This window comes from Meriones unguiculatus, chromosome 4, assembly GCF_030254825.1.
Source record: "Meriones unguiculatus strain TT.TT164.6M chromosome 4, Bangor_MerUng_6.1, whole genome shotgun sequence".
Classification (NCBI taxonomy): Eukaryota; Metazoa; Chordata; class Mammalia; order Rodentia; family Muridae; genus Meriones; species Meriones unguiculatus.
In genome coordinates this window covers 117,294,217-117,314,197 of record NC_083352.1, presented here as the reverse complement: position 1 = coordinate 117,314,197, position 19,981 = coordinate 117,294,217, and the positions used below count along the sequence as shown (strand labels likewise).

The 19,981-nt window shown below is 42.5% G+C and overlaps 1 protein-coding gene across 17 annotated transcripts in view; it reads right to left on the bottom strand.

Annotated features, from left to right (window-relative positions):
• The window catches only part of Ptprt (protein tyrosine phosphatase receptor type T), a 1,127,865-nt gene that overhangs the window by 406,384 nt on the left and 701,500 nt on the right, over positions 1 to 19,981 (bottom strand). For all 17 annotated transcript variants that reach the window (XM_060382888.1, XM_060382893.1, XM_060382885.1 and 14 more), the window contains exon 8: positions 8,263 to 8,559. In XM_060382888.1, the coding sequence (XP_060238871.1) occupies positions 8,263 to 8,559 (297 nt within the window). The remainder of the gene's footprint in view (positions 1 to 8,262; positions 8,560 to 19,981) is intronic.

The window sequence follows — 19,981 nt, the reverse complement described above, 5'->3', positions numbered from 1 at the left end:
AGTCTACCCTTACCTTCCTGGCCTCTTGGTCTGACTCTCCCCTCTCCCCCTCCTCTCTCCTTACATAGCCCAGCTCAGTCTGGTCATGTCCATGTGGAGTCTTCCAGATGTCCCTGCCTCTGGCTATGCTCCACCTTTTATCCGCAATGAACTTTCTCTACCATACAAAGGGGCAGTCATGTCCTTTCCTCTTTTGTTTTATTTCTTTCATGCACAGAGAAAAATTGACGAAACATTTTAATTCGTGCCCATTTTCTGGTATTATTGGAGGGAAATTATTTCTTAAGGATAAATTTACATCAACTACAGAAGATGGTAGTATGTTACCAGATAGTTTGCCATCAGCTCTCTAGGAGGAAAAGAATTTGTTTTCTAATTTTCATGGTGTGGATTTTCCAACCATGGTTTGTGTCAAACAGTGAATGTATTACTTGACTTGGAAACAAGAAGAGCTGCCAATGGTCAGCTTTAGCAAGCCAGGACAAGTAAGCTTTGATTGCGCCCAAAAGACCCATACAAGGCCCCGGCTTAGGAAACGGTGTCCATTCATGAACACTGGTGTCCTGTGGGGCATGGACTCTGATGTCAGGTACTCGCTCACTAACTCATTCACCAAGCCAGGGCTTTGTGAGCACACGTTACAGGCCGGCATTCCTGCTCTCACTAGGAAATGTCCATGAGGGACCAAAACAAAATAAAGTCTCTGTTTTCACCAACCTGATATGCCTTTAGAGAGAGAGGGGGGAAAGAGAGAGAGGGAAAGAGAGAGAGAGTGAGAGAAAGGGAGAGGAATCGAGAATAAGCTAAAGAACAAATGTAAGGTATGGGGCAGAGGTAGAGAAAGCTGGGAGGAGTGTTAGAGGGGTTCCAGCCAGCTCTGGGCTTTCATAGAACATGGTCAGGGAAAGCCTCACGGGTAACACTTAGAAATGAAATAATCCCTCACCCAAACAACGAAGGCAACACCACCTTCACCGTGGTGCTTAGCAATAGATTACAAGAACAAGAGTGTGAGCACAAGGCCTACCTTGCTGCGGGCATATGGAAAACATAACTGCACTTCTTCTTGCTACTCCCAATACTGCAAGATCATCTTTGTAATCACTACCGTGCAAGAAGCTGAGGTAAAATGAAGCCGTCAGGTCCTCTTAGGGCAGGCACATAGTCTTCTATCCTTACACTCAGAGTCTGAACTGCATTGCATATGCCTTGTTGTTTTTCCCTATTATGCTTTCCCTCCTTGGAGGCCTTAGGCGCCACCTCTTATTAGTATACATGCACCTATCCCCAGCAACATGCGCACCCACCCCCCTGCCCCTTTCTGTCTTACTGAAACCTAAAAAACCAGGTGAGTAGGCTCATTAGAATTGTACACAAAATTAAGGCATTGAGCCATCATGCTTTTCCTTACAGGAAAGCATTTGAGTTTAAGCCTGTTTTGCCACATTGGGATAATATACCTATTATATGTGGTTAAACATATTAAATATCAATTATGTTAATATCTTTTGTACTGTTACTTATTATTATCAATTACATTTTTATGTATTGTTAAAATTACATTCCCTTATTACACAATAGGGAAAATACTGCTTGTTCTTTCCTATTTGGTGTGAAGATTAAATCAGTACACATTGCCTGTGAAATGAAAAATGATAGGCCTTCTCTGAAGGAGAACTTAATTGCTTGTGCATTTACCCTTTGACTTCAGCATTCCTATTGTGAAGAATTTACCTGACCATACAGCTCCACAAACACCTAACAACATACACACCAGGCTCTTTGCTGCAGTATGACAACAATGTGCCTCTTTACAACAAGCAACCAATCAACCAGCAAATATGATACCTGAAATGGAGGGGCACAAGATGACCTAGATGAAAAGGAAAGTAGGTTACAGCAATAACTGAAACAACTACCAAAGGATACTTAGGCCCATCTTTCCACACAGCCATGACTCGCCATGAAACTATTAACAGAATGGGCGATTTTTTATATGGAATGTTTTCTAGGATAGAAAGTGAACAAAAACACGGGTGAAGTATACATCATCTAATATTTTAAATATGAAATCAATGAAAGGAAAAGAGGATCTTGAGTTCAGGACCAAGGGAGGGAGAAAAAGGGGAGAGAAGAGGAAGAAGATAGAAGGATAGTCAGTTAATAAAATGTAACTGATAAAAAAATAAAAAATAAAAAAAGAAGGATAGTCAGCAAGAGAAACAGAAAACAAGATTATTCACTTTTTGCTAAATAAACTATGTAAAATGGAAATGAAAAAAATAATTGAAAATTTAAATGTCAACGTAGCTCTCATCCCTCATACAATATTTTTGTGGCTGATGATACAATTTGTCTAAATGCAGAAAGCACCTTATCATGGTGTCCAGCCCCAGTCTTCCCCAGAGATGAGCCTCCTAATTGGCTGTCCAATATCAAGCAGTCAGGCCTTAAAACATAAACGTACAAGTAACACTAAGTAGAAAATAAATGATAAAACATGTTACTTTATATTTAAAATGTCAGTCTTTCAGGTGTGAGCTGAAGAATACAAAAGGAGTAAGACTGTGACAGCTATTTCTCAGAATGATTCTTTTTTAACACACAATTTTGACTTTTTAGAGGAGCAACTGATTTGCACGTTAGAAGCAGTAACACTTATTTTTCAAAACATAGAGGGCGGGAAACCTGCAAATTAAAAGAGCCTTCATTGGCTAGCAAATTAATACTAAGATCATACAAATTGAAACTCTGAAGGCTTGAACACAATATTTTGACTGCAGGTGCTCAGCAGTACGCAGCTTAGTGCAGAGAAATGAACAAATTCTGCCTAACTCAGTAGGTTCACTGTTTGCAGGTGGTTTGGTACAATTTGAGGTGGTGGATATGAATAAACAGGTGGGTGTGGAGAAACCAGGGTCCTCACTGTTGGAATACATGTGTGGAATCTGCAGAAGTATCTGGAGGTGTTGGGTTGCAATCGAGATGGGGTCATGACTTCAAAACAAGTGAATTATGTATTCCCTAACTCTTTCTTCCTGGAGCATCTAGAGGCATTGCTGTTCCATTGAGCATCCACTGAAGACCTGTTTTAGAGCCCAGACACTAAGCCTGTAGAAGCAAGAAGGAATCTTCATGATAAGTGATAACCTTCATGTCTTGAGCAGGAACATGACAGACAGTGTGGAACATGCCAGAGCAATGATGATTGGCAAGGATATATCAATAGGACCTTAGGGCCAGCTTGAAGGGATTCTTTCTAGCTATGGTCAAGACAACTTGATAATACAGGGAAACAAGGATAGTGATAGTAGTTAGAACACTGAATCAAAACCTGGTTTATGAACTAGTCAGAATCATAGACTCAAAGAAGAGGAAAAAAGGAAACCTCTTCTGTGAAGAAACACTTTAATCAGGAAATGTAGACAAGATGGCAGATTCTCAAGCACCAATTTAGATAAGGATTATGAAGAAAGTACTAAAAATCATTGAGTGAATACTTGATTTTTGACAAAGAAGCCAAAACCATTCAACGGAAAAAAAGACAGCATCTTCAACAAACAGTGCTGGTCCAACTGGATGTCTATGTGCAGAAAAATGAAAATAGATCCATATGTAACACCCTGCACAAAACTAAAGTCTAAGTGGATCAAAAACCTCAACATAAAACCAAACACACTAAATTGGTTAGAAGAAAAAGTGGGGCAAGAGCCTAGAACTCATTGGCATAGGAGACAACTTCCTGAAGAGAACACCAACAGCACAGGCTCTAAGAGCAACAATCAATAAATGGGACCTCATGAAACTGAAAAGCTTCTGTAAAGCAAAGGACACTCTCCTCAGAACAAAAGGACAGCCTACAGTCTGGGAAAGGATCTTCACCAACCTATGTCTGACAGAGGGCTGATATCCAGAATATATAAAGAGCTAAAGAAATTAAAAAGCAACAAATCAAGTACTTCAAGTAAAAAATGGGTACAGATTTAAACAGAGAATTTTCTGTAGAGGAATATAGAAGGGCAGAAAAACACTTAAAGAAATGTTCAACATCCTTAGCCATTGGGGAGATGCAAATCAAAACAACCCTGAGCTTTCACCTTACACCCATCAGAATGGTCTAGATCAAAAACTCAAGTGACAACATATACTGGAGAGGATGTGGAGAAAGGGGAACCCTCCTCCATTGCTGGTGGGAATGTAAACTTGTACAACCACTTTGGAAATCAATCTGGTGCTTTCTCAGACAATTAGGAACAGTGCTTCCTCAGGATCCAGCTATACCACTCCTAGGCACATATCCAAAAGAGGCTCAAGCACACAAAACGACATTTGTTCAACCATGTTTGTAGCAGCTCTATTCATAATAACCCGAACCGGGAAACAACTCAGATGCCCCTCAACGGAGGAATGGATACAGAAATTGTGGTACCTTTACACAATGGAATACTAGTCAGCAATGAAAAACAAAGAAATCATGAAATTTGCATGCAAATGGTAGCATCTAGAAAAGATCATCCTGAGTGAGGTATCCCAGAAGCAGAAAGACAGAAACGGTATATAGTCACTTATAAGTGGATATTAGACCTATAAGATAGGATAAACATACTAAAATCTGTACACCTAAAAAGCTAAGCAAGAAAGAGGACCCTGGGTAAGATGATCAATCATCACTTAGAAAGATAAATGGAGTGGACATTGGAAGTAGGAGAAAACAAGTAACAGTACAGGAGCCTATCACAGAGGGCCTCTGAAAGACTCTCCCTAGCAGTGTATCCAAAGCAGATGCTGAGACTCATAACCAAACCTTGGGCAGAGTGCAGAGAATCATATGAAAGAAGGGGGAGTTGGCATGACCTGGAGAGGACATGAGCTCCACAAGGACCAAATATATCTGGGCACAGGAGTCTTTTCTGAGACTGTTTCTCCAAGCAAGGACCATACATGGATATAACCTAGAACCCCTGCTCGGATGTAGCCCATGACAGTTCACTATCCAAGTGGGTACCCTAGTAAGGGGAACAGGGACTGTCTCTGACATGAACTCAATGGCTGGTTCTTTTACCTCACACACCCCCGGAGGGAGGCACAGCCTTGCTAGGACAAGAGGAGGACATTGCAGCCAGTCCTGAAGAGACCTGGTAAGCTAGGGTCAGATGGAAGGGGAGGAGGACCCCTGTATCAGTGGACTCAGAGAGGGTCAGGGAGGATATGAGGGAGGTAGGGAGGGATTGGGAGGGGATGAGTGAGGGGGCTACAGCTGGGATACAAAGTAAATAAACTGTAACTAACATAAAATAATAAAAAATTTAAAAAAGATTGGGGTGATATAGGACACTTACACCATCTCAAAGTGTCACAAAAGAGGAACATTATCAACAGGAAAACATATTTATGTGTTTATATATAGTGCATGTGATATATTATATTACAATTTAGATAATTATATTATATTGTATATTATATACATTATAATAAAGTATATATTTATGTTAAATATATATTTATAATGTGGCATTTCCATCTTACTTAACTACATGTGACATTAGCACAGAGGTGCTTCCTGAACTTACATGACCCTTAGCAAGATACAATGAGAAACACTCACGACTATCTATAAAAAGGAGCCAATGCTTTCTCCCTATAGGAAGAAAGGAACCTGGCCCTGAACTACAGGGACTGTCCACAGCAGTCCTGATGCACACCTTAGTCCAGACTCCTCAAGGTCATGAGTCTGGAGCATGGCTTCAGCCAGGAGTTCAAGACTTGGTAACATATCGAGACAATACGCCAACAAATGGAAACAAATATAAACTGCCAAAGAGTATCTACACCCCACTGAAACCTTCCAGCAGTTGCTGAGCTGTGGCCCCAGAAGAGCAACAGACTAAGGAAGGGTGTCTTGTATGCTGGTGTCTTTAATATGAAAATGTCCACACATCTCCCGAAGCAGGAATTGATGTTTTATTAATGATGTTTACTATAAATTTAATTTCAAAGCACTTCTGTTCCCACATTGTTTTGATAAAGGCTTTGTGGTTTATTTATTTTTCTCTTGCTGGTAAAAATGAGAAAGGGAGAGGACGAGGCATAGCTTAAAGCCAGGACTTGGGAGGTAGAGGTCATTCTTCCCGTGCCGCTCAAAGGGGCTGAGCGAACAGTTGAGAGGGGCTCCCCCACCCCACCCCGGGTTGCTCCTCAGCTAGATCACGATGATTTGCAAACAAAGGCTCCTCCCTGTCAGCACTAGGAGATACCCTGGTGACAGTAATCACTAACCGCTCTGTGCCCAGCATCCTGCTTCTCCAGTCATGTTCACTGCCAGTCCTTTAGGATCCTCTGTGTATTTTCTGCATCCAGTGCAATGGTTGGCAAGAGGGTGGGGACATGACCCACAGCATCTGGGTGGTGGAGTTGTTTGTACCAGAGGCTTTCTGTCAGGAGTGTGTGTGTGTGTGTGTGTGTTTGTGTGTGTGTGTCTTCTTGCAAATGTAGTAGCTATGCATATAAAACTTATTGCTGGGTCTCAGGCCATTTTAAAAACTGCACCAACCTCTTCAAAATTGACAAGGTAGTATTAACAGCAAGTCTATTTTATAAGTAGGAAAACCAGTGTGCTAAGAGATTAAAGAGGGTGTCACAGGCATACTGATCCAGAGGGTCTACCTTCTCAAATAGTGTTACTAACAGGGGCTCTGTAATTTTGAAAGAATGGAACCAGACCTAGGGCAAGCTTGTTCCCTGGCTTGGGACATCTGTGACGCACAACTCTCCCTGGAGAGCTGTCCTTGAGCCTGCCAAGAAGTTGTAACATAACTTCCTCCGTTCTCCTGGTCTATTTGATCCCCGTGCTCAAACTCTGCTCAATCGCTTGCACACAATCTACATTGAGTCAGATTCTAGATTCATAAACAGCCAAGCCACAAAGAAACCTAAAATACACATAAAGAGAAGTGTTCCTTAGGTATATCTTAGACAGCACAAATTCTGTCCTATATCAGATTGCTACTGTGTGGAGTTACATGCAAATTGTACTAGAAACAGCAATAAATTTGAGGCAAGGAAAACTTATAGAGAAAGTAAAATTTAAGCAAAGTCTTGGAATAGCAATGCAAGAGTCTGTTCTGCAAACATGAAGGGAGATGCCAGTCTATACAGAAAGAATGGCATTGGCAAGGAACAGAGAAGAAAGTAGTTATGTGTCCTATCACAAATGCTCCACATCCCAGCATCCTCTTGGTAAGAGACTTGTCCGAAGATGCAGTGAAAGAATCAGACTCCATAGAGTTTTGTAGAGTAGAGCTGGGGAGGTGGGATGGGGTTGAGGGAGGTGGAGGGAAGAAATTCCTAGGTTGATTTTCTAGTATCTCTCTTGAGGCCTCAGATGTAGCTCATTGAAATGAAGAACACCAGAAGATGAAGTCAGCACAGACAAGAACATTAGTTCATTTTGCAATACATGGTATTTGAGAGGCCTGTGGGACATCCAGGTAGATAATCAGCTTTGAGCTCATTCAGTGTGCATGCTAAGCCTTAAGCTATCCTATGTTTTCTTCATTTAATTTGTGCAGAATCAAGTTGTCTGACTTTCAATCTCAACATGTTTAAACAATAAGATTAATACCCTTTCCAGGAGGCACCTGAAGCGTTAAGTCTTGGGTAGAAAGAGTGACAGAACATGAGGGGAGCATGGGGAGACGTAGGGTCACCATGAGCACACATGTATAAGGCTGAGCTGTTGCTGCTCATGGCAACATTACCACTACGGAACTTTACCATGCACAGTCTACTGGGTTCTTCTGTGGGATCTTGAGAATAGTGGGGAGACTGAAGGCAGAACAGAGGATGAGGGGTAGTGTCAACCAGAAAAGTGCTTCCTATATAACACTGAGGACCTAGGTGCACCAGGAGCCAAATAAAACTAAGCATGGCAGAGCATGCCTGTATCCTGAGTGCTGTGAATGCCAAGACAGGAAGATCTTTGAGGCTTGATGTCTAGCCAGTTTATTCAAATCAGTGAGCCCCAAATCCCAAAGAGAGACTGTGTCTCAAAAAGTCAGATGGAAAAAAGAGAAGACACTATCAACACTGACCTCTAGCCTCCATATGAATGCATACACATGTGCATAAACATACAACACACACACATGCTTGTACATACACACAAGAAGATGGACAAAAAAAGTGAAATCCTCATCATTTGCTGGCCTGAACCACGCCAAACTTAACCCTCTCCATTCCCATAAAGGGTTCTCCCTCACTCACCATCCTCCTCAGTCTGTACCACCAACTCCTCACTCTCCATCCGGCCCTCAGGGTTGGACAGCAAAAGCCGCAGTCTGATGGTCATGAAGGGCCGTAGACCCCGCAAGGTATAGTGAGAAGATGTCTGGATCACCTCTTCAGCCTCATACTGTTGCTGGTTGAACACGTACTGGTACTGCACGGTGAGGTTGTAGCTGTGGCAGCGGGTCACTGCATAGCCAAAGGGTTCCCACTGCAGGGTCAGCTGCCGGGCCCGGATGTCCACAATCTCCACATTCTGAGGGCCATGCACAGGGTCTGTAAAATACACACAATATACAAAAGCATTGAGGAGACTATAGAAAGAGGATGGGTCTGGTTGCTCTTCCACGTGCATCTCGACCTCCCCACGCTCCCCTGTGACTTTTGCCACCTGAAGCATAATTTACAGGAAGATTTTCTTAAAGTCAATTTTTTTTTCTTCTTATTGAAGCGCATGTATCTAACACAAAACAAAATACACCGGGTGAAAATTTGTCATATGTATTTCTTAATGAAATATGGCAACCATAAAAATATAAAAATTCTTAGCTAGATGATGGTGATGCATGCCTTGAATCCCAGAACTCAGGAGGCAGAGGCAGATGGATCTCTGTGAGTTCAAAGCCAGCCTGATCTTCACAGAAAGTTCCAGAATAGCCAGGACTACACAAAGAAACCTGTCTCAATAAACCAATAAATAAGTAAATAAATAAATGATAGATAGATAGATAGATAGATAGATAGATAGATAGATAGATAGATAGACAGACAGATAAAAATTCTTGGATTCTTATGACTTCATCAGAGTTCCACTGAGAACTGTCCTGGGTGCTACCAACGGCACACATTTCTGAGATTCTCCTCTGGAGTTGTGTCCTGCCTTCTGTGCGTACCTCAGCTACAACCTCTCCCCATGGCGTGGAAGTTCCTTCCTTTCCTCCCATCCTGATGCACAATCTGGATCTGTGGCTACATCAGGCATAGGCATTTGACCTCCAATCCCTCTGTAGGACCACAATGCCCCATGAACTTGGCCTCTGAAATCACCTCTCCACCTTCACGTATAATAGGACGTCCTATTCTTCACTAGCATCCTGCAACAGTTCACTCTTTTCGTTTTCCTCTCCACTTCCTCCATGAACATCATCCTACCACTCCACAGTACCTCAACAGTGCCCCTTCACCTCCCTTACTTACCGACCTTTGTCCCAGACCCCCAGAAATAACAATGACCATGTCTTACATCATATGCTGTGCATTGACTTTATACCTGGCATGAGGTAGGTGATTCTTGTACAAAACTGATTAAAGCAAACAAGAATAGTGATGCTAGAGGTCTGATCATCATTAAACCCCATGCTTCTTACAGGACCTTATCAAGTTAAGTCATGTCTTTGAGTTCTATTTTTTACCTAATTTGTAAATCAGTGATAATACCAGCTAACCCCACTGCAGGAGAGAGCAGAACCAGGTAAAATATCCTGAGCCATTAGAGTTGCACCTGGAACTTAATAATCACATCATATATAATAGCTGGGGGGGGGTGTTATTTGTTTATAGCAATAGAAAGAGTAATAAGAATAATCATTGTCTTTCATATGCTACACACAGCCTGAATGCCTTATAAATGGCAGTTCTGTGATAGATTAGGAAAGTATCACTTCTCCAGTCCTTGAGTTCCCAGGGCTTTTAGGGTACAGCTGCCTCTACACCAAGGCAATGACAAGAATGGCTATGGGTGGGGACTACTGATGTCAGCGGAGTTCCTAATTTACCCCTGTGAGGGAAGTGTAGCTTATAACAGAGCTTTGCTAAGGAATGCACTCCGTTAAGTGATGCAGAGAGAAGGATGATCCATCCCCAAACTGTGCATGTGGCTTAAATCAGTAGCTCTGGCTTCTTCTCAACCGAGGAACTGACACCCATTCTTGCGGCCCAGTTATCCATGCTGCAGTGTCCTTTGTGCGAAAGAGGGTCAGAGCCCCAAAGGCAAACTAGTGACTTTGTAAAGGTGATATTGGACAAGTTGCTCAGGGCCTATTTTGCTGAATTTATGTGGAACATAGGATAAAATGTGTGGTAGTCATAGTTAGGGGCTCACCAGGCATGGCTACTGTTACTTAGGTGGATGTCTCAGGCTTCTGTAGATACAGGTGCATAGGCATAGCGATGGAAGGAACTGACTGCCTGGGAAAGGTTTCCATCCTCTCTAAGCCTTTGTCCAGCAGCAGTTTTACCATCTGGACTCAGTTAAGGCTAAGGACAGATTTTTGTTAAGCATCTTAAATACTACAATATTCCATGTTGGAAATAATTTTTTTTTGAGATATCCAGTATGGCCTAGAGGCACAAATAAAATACCATCAATGGAAGAGCATCTAAGAAGTGCTTGCTCTACTGCCAGAATCATGACCCTAGGAGAGAGGGACTGCCTCATTTGACAAATGAATAAATCAAGGCCTACAGAGGCTCAGGAGCTTGTGTAAAGCAACAAGTCTAGCAAGTGACAAAATGAGGCTTTGAATTTGCATCGTTCTGACCTCATGTATAGTATGCAAGGGAAGTAGAAAGAACAGAACATAGCCCTTGAAGGGATGCCTGCTGGGCTTGATACACCACACAACTCATGAGGAGGCAACAGAAGACCCCACTCTAGAAAAACATGCAAAGTTCTGATGGATGAAATGACTGTCCTCAGGCCACACAGTGAGAGGCAGGGTTGAGATTCATAGTCTGGGACCATCGCAAACCTTTGTCCTTCTCTACATACACATGCGGCAGGCCGTGGCCATTGGGAATTTGGGAGAGACTTAGAAGAGTGCTATGAAAAAACAAAAATTATAACAAAGAAATTGCTTTGCCCTTAAGAGCCTGGGACCTGCCACCAGAAGAGGAAATGCAGGGACTTCATGCTAAGTTGAAGACTAGCCTATTTCGACTCCCATTCTCTGTTTTCACAACTAAACTGTACACCTTCATTCCTCTCCTAGAGGTAGACTTATCCCAAGGCCTTCCTTCTTTCTTTCTTTCTTTCTTTCTTTCTTTCTTTCTTTCTTTCTTTCTTTCTTTCTTTCTTTCTTTCGCTTTATTCACTTTGTATCCCAACTGCAGCCCCCTCCCTTGTCCCCTACCAATCCCACCCTCCCTCCCACTTCTCCTCCCATGCCCTTCCCCAAGTCCACTGATATGGGAGGTCCTCCTCCCCTTCCATCTGATCCTAGTCTATCAGGTCTCATCAGTAGTAGCTGCATTGTCTTCCTCTGTGGCCTGGTAAGGCTGTATCCCCCTCAAGGGGAGGTGATCAAAGAGCCAGTTACTGAGTTCATGTCAGAGACAGTCTCTGTTCCCATTATTAGGGAATCCACTTGGACACTCTACTGCCATGGGCTACATCTGTGTAGGGGTTCTAGGTTATCTCCATGAATGGTCCTTGGTTGGAGTATCAGTCTAAGAAAAGACCCCTTTGCCCAGATATTCTGGTTCTGTTGCTCTCCTTGTGGAGCTCCTGTCCCTTCCAGGTCTTTCTATCTCCTCCTTTTTTCATAAGATTCCCTGCACTCTGCCCAAAGTTTGGCTATGCCTCTGCTTTGATACCCTGCAGGGTAGAGTCTTTCAGAGGCCCTCTGTGGTAGGCTCCTGTCCTGTTCCCTGTTTTCTCTCTCTTCTGATGTTCTTCCTGTTTGCCTTTCTGAATGAGGATTAGCCTTCCTTCTTTTTTCAGGATATAAAGGAAGCTGGAAGCCTGTCACTCAGCAAATAGCTTCCCTCCAATAGGAATACTGGGGTACAGGCAAAGGCCCTGGTTCTCCAAAGCATGCATGATTCAGTTGGAGCATGGCTTGAAGCCAGACTCTGGCACTCGGTAGCTAAGTGACCTTGGCCAAGGGCACTTCATCCCTGTGCCTCCATCTCCTCATCTATAAAGTGGAAATTACTGCACTAATCTCAGAGTGCTGTTAATGAGCATAAAATGAACTGTAAAGAGAGAAAATTGCCTTTCACTAACAGTGGGGATGCCTCTTACACAGAACTGCCTTTCTTGGAGAAATTTCCTAAGAAGCCTTTAAAAGTTTTTGTCTTTATTCCTGAGAATTTTATTCACGTATAGAGTAAACTATAATATCTATTCCCACTTTCCCCTTCAACTTGTCCCAAATCTCCCAAACACAACATAACCCTTCCAAACTTCATGTCTGTTGTTGTTGTTTTTGTTATTGTTTAGAACCCACGAAGTTCAGCCATTGCTACCCATTTGTACAGGAGTGTTTTAAGAATAGGAGCTGCATCCCCAGGGCTTACAGCCCTACTAAGCCTCTACGGGAAGATAAACACCAAGGGCTTGGTGGTGGTGGTGGTGGTTGTGAATAAAGTAGGAGAGGCAGGGAAGTAATTAAATAATAAAATTTTGGGAGGACTCAGATATGACTGCTGCCCCCCATGTGACTCCTCGACCTTCAACACAGTCTTCAGAGATCACAAAAGTATTTACTACAATAGGACTCCAGACTGAGATGAGGCATGCATCATATAAGACTTTGATCATATAAGTCTCTCCCAGGACCACAGAGACTAGGAAATGGGACTCAGAACACACCCATAAATCGCAGAGATCTTGGGAGATGATTTTCAAAGTTCCCAGGCTATGGAAATTAAGAGGTTCAAGAAAATCTCAGTTCAAATGTATTATGTTTGGTTGGGCCTCTAGTGGTCCTCTGGCTAATATACATGTGAACATGTCTTGTGACTGTGGTAGCTCGCATTCTGGAAAGCAGAGGTGGTGACTAGACTCTTAGGTAGGATCTCTAGGCTAGGTAGTGCCCTTAGCATCTGCCTTTGGGAAGCAACCCTATGGAATATGTCACTAAAACTCCGTGAAAGGAATGTAGCCATATCTCCATGTCCATCATACTTAGCATTTTTTACGCTGCCCAGCAATTGCTTGTTTATACATTTGTCTCCCAGATTGCCATGGACTCTTTTCTGTTTGTCTAGCATCTCTGGGCTCTGTAAAGCAGACCTTCTATGAGATGATCAGATGGTGATTTGTTCTGGGAAAGCAAGCTCTGATCACTTGTTCCCACCCTCCCTCCTCCATTCACGCCAGCACAGCAGCAGGATCACAGAGGCACACATTTCTTTTTTGTTTTGTTTTCCTAAAATCCTACATAAGAGGGAGTAGTTTTCAGAACGTGTGATGGGAACACTCATGCTTTCAGTGTGGTGACCCACCCCCAGCTCCAGCAAGCCTTCAGTAATTACCTTTCGTGGGCAAAGCCCTGGATTTACATTTGGGTTGGTGGCAAACAAGTTGAAAATTGCTGAGAAAGTCTTGTGTGTGCAGTGGAGATTGGTTTGTTGAATTTATATCCCTCGTGTAAATACATCCAAGCCTACAGCCTCTGGTCTCTGCCTCCAGATAAGGCCCTGTCCATGTGACCTTCTTCAGTAACGGCCCACAGGCCAAGAAGACAGCAGACAGAGCACAGGGCTGCTGGCTTGTCTGAGCAACTGAAAGCTATTCTCTCATGGGTACCAAAGTGGCTGTCATCCTAACACCTTCACAGTGCAGCAATGGGCCCTGTCCTGAGCCGCATATTGCTCTTCCGGACTGACTTCTTCTGAGGACGATGCTCAGCAGCCAGTGCGTGGTGTGTTCCTTTCCGCTGATCTCCCTCTGACCGTGCTTCAGGTCACAGGTCCCCTAGAATTCCTGTCCTCATAGCTCCAAACTCACTGTAGGACTGTGACTGGGTATCTCTTCTCACCAGCACTGTTGGGGCAAAGAATGGCTAAAAAGAGAGAGAAGAGAGAACTTGAGGTCTGAGGTCTTCATACATTTGTTTGTTCAGGTCCTTTAGGAAAGGAACAGAGTTGGGTCGAAGGAGAATGAAAACAGGACACAGGCCTCCACTTGTCCTTATATTACAGGCTCATTTAGGATTCTGCTAGGTGCAGGTGTGTGTGTGTGTGTGTGTGTATGTGTGTGTGTGTGTGTGTGTGTGTGTGTGTGTGTGTGTGTGTAAATGTCCTAAGAAGCTTGTTTAGTAGAGGAATTCATTCCCAGGGCCTCATTCTGTTCTGTTGAGCCCCTAGAGAAAGACAACATAAAGACACCATAGGGTTGGAATGAGTAGCCTTGGTTCTCTTGAGCGGTCAAACTGACACAGCCTCGAGTGATTTGATGGAGTCTCAAATGAGAAGCTGCCAAGAGCAGGCTGGAGTTTTCATGTCTATAGGAGATTGTCTTGATGGATGTGGGAGGGCCCAGGCCACAGTGGGCAGCATCACGCCTAGGCAGATGGATCTGGGCTGCATAAGAAAGCTAGGTGAGCAAGCATAAGAGTGAAAAGGCCGCCAAGCAGAGACTTTCCATGTGCTTTCTGTCTTTCTCCCAGTTCCTGCCTTGAATTCACGGCCTGACTTCTCTCAGTGTTGCAGACTGTGACCTGAAACTCTAAGCCAAGTGAACCCTTTCATGCCCATGCTGATTTTGGTCGATGTTTTATCATAGCAAAAGAAAAAAAGTAAAAGGAGAGGTGAGGAAGCCATCAAATATTGAATGGAATTCAACATGACTGCTCTGGTACAACTCCTAGAACTTGATCATGATTGAGTAATGACAGGTCGTGCACAGAATGGCTTGTTTTAGAAGCTGATATTCTCTCAGGGAAAACCAAAGTGGCTAGCCTGTAATGTTCTTGGGGTTGGCTCCAGGGTCCCCATTTTGACACACATTTGTTCCTGTGTGTGTGTGTGTGTGTTTGTGTGTGTGTGTATACATGCATACATCCCTCACATTTTAAGAAACTAGTGCCACCTCTGAAAATTAGCTTAGCCTTTTTTTTTTTTTATCTCTAATGGAGCCTTCCAATCCCCAAACCTGTCCACCTCTGTTTTTACTTCTGTACATCAAACCCTATACCCCTAAGGTATACCGTGGCATGAATAGTCCTTTGGTATCTCCTGCTTTTATCTGTGTTGTTCTCTGGGTTTGAAATGATGCCCACAGACACAAATTCCTATTCAAGACATTCAAAGTCCAGCACTAACACCATCATTTAACTTTTCTCAAGAATTTCCTTGGCCCATTGTGACTGCCTTGTATTTTCTAACATACCTGGATACCTTTGTCAACCTCTAGTTGAATTACAGGAAGATTGTCCCAATGTTTGGTCATGTGATAACTTGAACATGGAGATAATATATAGGTTAGACAGACAGACAGATTAAATAAATAGAAATGTAAATCTAAAGTGTCTATGAAGCCTGACCATGTCCCTAATATACTAAAGGGAAAATCAATAAGCAAAAGGGCATAGCAGGGGTCTCTTTGTGTTCCAATTTTAAGGGTAATCATGTGGTTAAGACAGAATTGCCTCCTGGTTTTGTTCTGCATGTACTCAGCCTTTATCCCTTCTGTCAAATGCAATAGCTGAAGAATCTCCTAATGACCTTAATCAAAGCAGAACATCTTATTAAAGAAAGGAGCAGAAAGCAGATTTCTAGTTCATGAATTGGCCATGTATTCATCATTGCATGTGGAGTTGTCTGGGGCACATGTACTTTTCAAAGTTGAACCTAAATTAAGATAATTTGGGGCAGGGGATGAAGATGTGGAGGTAGATGGCTTGTATGTAAAATTAATTTTTTATCCATTTGGAGATGCAATTTGTGTTCCTTTCAAATTAAATTGCAATGGAGTCCTAGGCATCTGGAAACATTATTGCCAACATAATTTGACGCTGCAAGAGCAGTAATATGTTGACAGATAGTTCGGCGTGACCATTAATTTGCAATTTCTGCATGGAAATGATACGCAAAGGAGGGGGAAAAAAGGTAAAAGGAACAAATTTAAAATCCATCTTCTTTCTGGCATCATCCACTCTTTTACTAACTTTTTTATTGCAGATGATTGGTGGCTAGGAACTTGTTGACCCTGACCACAAAGCCTTCTTAAAATGGCAGTTTCCGTAACAACTCTAATCATCAGAAGCTGGAGCATGTTGGCTGAGGAGGTGGGCAGTTTGCTACCCTCTTGTGGCAATGTCCGGGGGTAAATAATGCATTTGCAATTTCATTAGCTCCGTCAATTAAACAGTACAAATTGAAAGTGGAGGCACTATGGTATGGTGAAAAGATCTGAAAAGATCATTGTCTCTGTGAGCACCCAGCCCGAAAGCAGCTCCCTTCTCCTAGCTATGTCTGTGCCTCATTCTCCTATTTGCATGATGGATCTTGTAGTGGTTTGACTAGGAATGGACCCATAGATTCACGTGTTTGAATGGCTGGACCATAGGGAGTGGCACTATTAGGAGGTATGGCACTGTTGGAGGAAGTGTGTCAATGTTGGGGTGGGCTTTGAGATCACAGAAGTTCACGAAAGGCCTAAGGCCTCATTCTCTTCCTGCTGGCTGCAGACCCAGATGTAGAACTCTCAGCTTCTTCTCCAGCACCATGTCTACCCACATGCTACTGTGCTTCCTGTCATGACAACGATGGACTAAACCTCTGAACTGTAAGCCAGCCCCAATTAAATGCTTTCCTTATAAGAGTTACTGAGGTCATGGTGTCTCTTCGCAGCAGTATAAACCCTGACTAAGACAGATGTCTCTAAGGGATATGAATAAATCAAAAAGTCAGTGTACTGATTGTGTGTTTGCATCTCACAATAGTTATATCCTCCAAGTTCAGAAGAGGAGGTAAGATGGGCAGATGTTAAATCACACAAAACTCATGGACATTCCCATGAGCCAGCTTCTGGCCTCGTATCTACTATAGGTGACTTCTGGGCTTATGCTTTAACCAACCAACAATTTATCATTATCAAATTTCCAAAGTTGTCTCTTCAGATACTGCTTTAGGATAGGTTTTAACTTCTATGAACATATCCTAGATCTCTGAGCTGGGCTGGCTAGGCATTAGGAATAAAGGTGAATGAGATAGACAGTTTGTTACCTTAATGAAATTTATAGTAGCAGTGTACAGCCACGATAGATGTGAAGAATAGAGTAATGAAGCCCACTGTGTCTTCTACAGAGGACAAACTAGCTTCCTGGGTGCATAGAAAAGCAACGAATAGCTTCACTTTGGGGACTCAACTGAGCCAGTTTGAACAACCTGAGTATTGCACAACCCTGACATTCTTTTTCATAGAAGCCAAAGCCACCAAAGAAATGTGAGGTGAGTTCAGGTTAATGACTCCTCCATAACTGCATTATTAGGTTATAATGAGTGCAAGTCTTGATCCCAATTCTACTTCACAGATGAACATTTATTATATGAACATGTATTATCCAGCAAGCACAAAATAGGTCAGTCTGTTCCATATGGCTCAGAGAAGGCCTGAAAATCTGTCCTTTAATGCAATTTGCTTACCATTTTGTATGGAAGTATCATTTGAGGCAGACTGGATACCAGCATAAGTGGGAAAACATTGTCTTTTGTGTAAGAGAGCGGATAGCTAATGTTTCAGACTCTGGAGGTCTGGTGATATCTGCTATGTGTGTTCACACCTGTGTTTGTAATGGCAGTTGGCCAGACAACCCATGTGTAATGGGTATGCCATGCTTCCATATACCTTGTCTGGCTCAGGCAGTCAAGGCTGTGGGCTTTCATTTAACTACTCTTATGCAATGGTCAAAACAAGTGGCCCAAAAAGTCATTCAGTCACAAGACTGCCAGGAGTCACAGCATGGGCCTCAGCTTAAGTAAGAAAGGTAGAGATCTTGTTTTCCACTCTGTAAGTGTGAAGACTGTTTAAAAAGGTATTTGTGAGAGCTGAGAGTGTAACTCAGTGTTAAAATGCTTGCCTAGAATGTATAAGGTCCTAGGTTCTATTCCAATTCTCAGGTTAAGAAAAATTTGGCTAGCCTTCATGTTCTAAATAACTTTAATCCCATGATTTATAATTATTCTGCTAGTCAATAGGATCCTGAATGTAACCAATTTCTGATACCAATTATGCCAATTGGCAAAATGGAAGTTATTTACCAAGGTATATATCAGAAGCCTCTGGTATTGAGAGTTTTCTTTAAGGCTTAGACTTCTTGACTTAAAAACTTGTGTCCTTCTCTGAATGGAATGTTCTTGGTCCTGACTGATAGGATCCTGGTTCTGCATTCAGCTTCACTTATCAATAATGCATTCATCTCATTCCAGTGGATACAGAATTACATATTCAAGAGTAAATTAGTAACAGTATAACACTGAATCTGTATACAAAAAGCACAATTCTGAAAGAAGGGACCTTGAACACAAGACAAAGAGACATTAACATGGGAAGGTGTGTCAGGGTGGGACTGGGAGAAGTAAAAGATGAAAGGTTAAAACCCAAGCAACAAATAGCATGTTTAATGTCCAAGGAGGAATAACAAGTAGGTGTACGAGGACTGATATGCTGAGGCATGTAAGGACAGGGCAGTGGAGAAGCCATTCCCACTTCTACCAGACACATGGCCCCTATGCAGTGGTGTTCTAGCAATTCTGCATGCCTTGGCTCCTCTCACCATCCCTAACAAAAAATGACAGTAACAGTCAGGATAGTAAAAACAGTGAAGTAAGAGCATCCTTTGCTCAAAAATGACACTAGGAACGTGCATTGTTTAAATAAATATTTGAAGTTCTTTTCATATACCCAGCACTGTACTAGATGTAAGAGCAGACCAGATATCCTCTCTGTTGTTATGGAGAAGGTATTCTACCAGTGGCCAGAGGATTAAATACCATATCAGACAAATGTAGCCCCTTGATAATGAGTGCTATAGAGAAAGCAAAGCATGGGCTCTGGGATGTACAAATGCCTACAATTTTATTTCTTCTATTTCAGGTGGTGCTGCCACCTCCTTAATTTTTTTCTCTCCATTTACATAAAAGTTTTACTTCTCTCTGTGGCTTAGTTTAAAATATGTGTGTATAGCAATAGGATGTTGGTGAGGTGTTGGGGACACAGTCTTAAAAAAAGAAGTGTGACTCATTCTCTGCCTTCTTTCAGATTAAAACTTGGTGGCACAGACTCAGATAACCATGGTGGCTATCAAACATGTGATCTGTACAAATTACATGCTAAAGGAGGTGGTTTGTGTTATGTTATAATAGAGTAGTAACCGCTTTAAAGAAACCAGGTGAGTGGCCATTGGGATAAAATACCAGGCAAGGGGTACTAGTTAACGAGTTGTGCACAGGGAAGCATTGACTGCAAGTTACCAATTCTCTCTCCTCTATAGTTCAATTTCTACATCAGCTTCTACTCAACTCCGGACCTTAGTTTAAAGATCAGCAATTGTGATCTCAATCCATGACCCCCTGCTATGACTAAATTTGATTGGAATGTATGAGAGGATTCAGTCACGACTGTTCCATTTCTATTCTATAAGACCAGGATAGGGAGCCAAGAGTCAGATACCACCAGTCTCAAGAGTTGGCTGATAGACTGAGGTAAAAGGCTCAGGGCTGCAGCTTGTGGGCTCCGAACCAGCTATTAAAGCATTGTTTCTCGACTCTGCACTGTTTTGTTTTTGTTTGCTTGTTTATTGAGACAGGGTTTCATTTATTCCAGACTGGCCTTGAACTTGCAATGTAGTTGAGGATGACCTTGAACTCCTAATTTTCTTGCCTCCATATCCCAAGAGCTGGGATTCCAGGTGTGCTCTACCACTCTGAACAACAAACACTCTTTTGATAGCCCAATTTACGGTGCTGG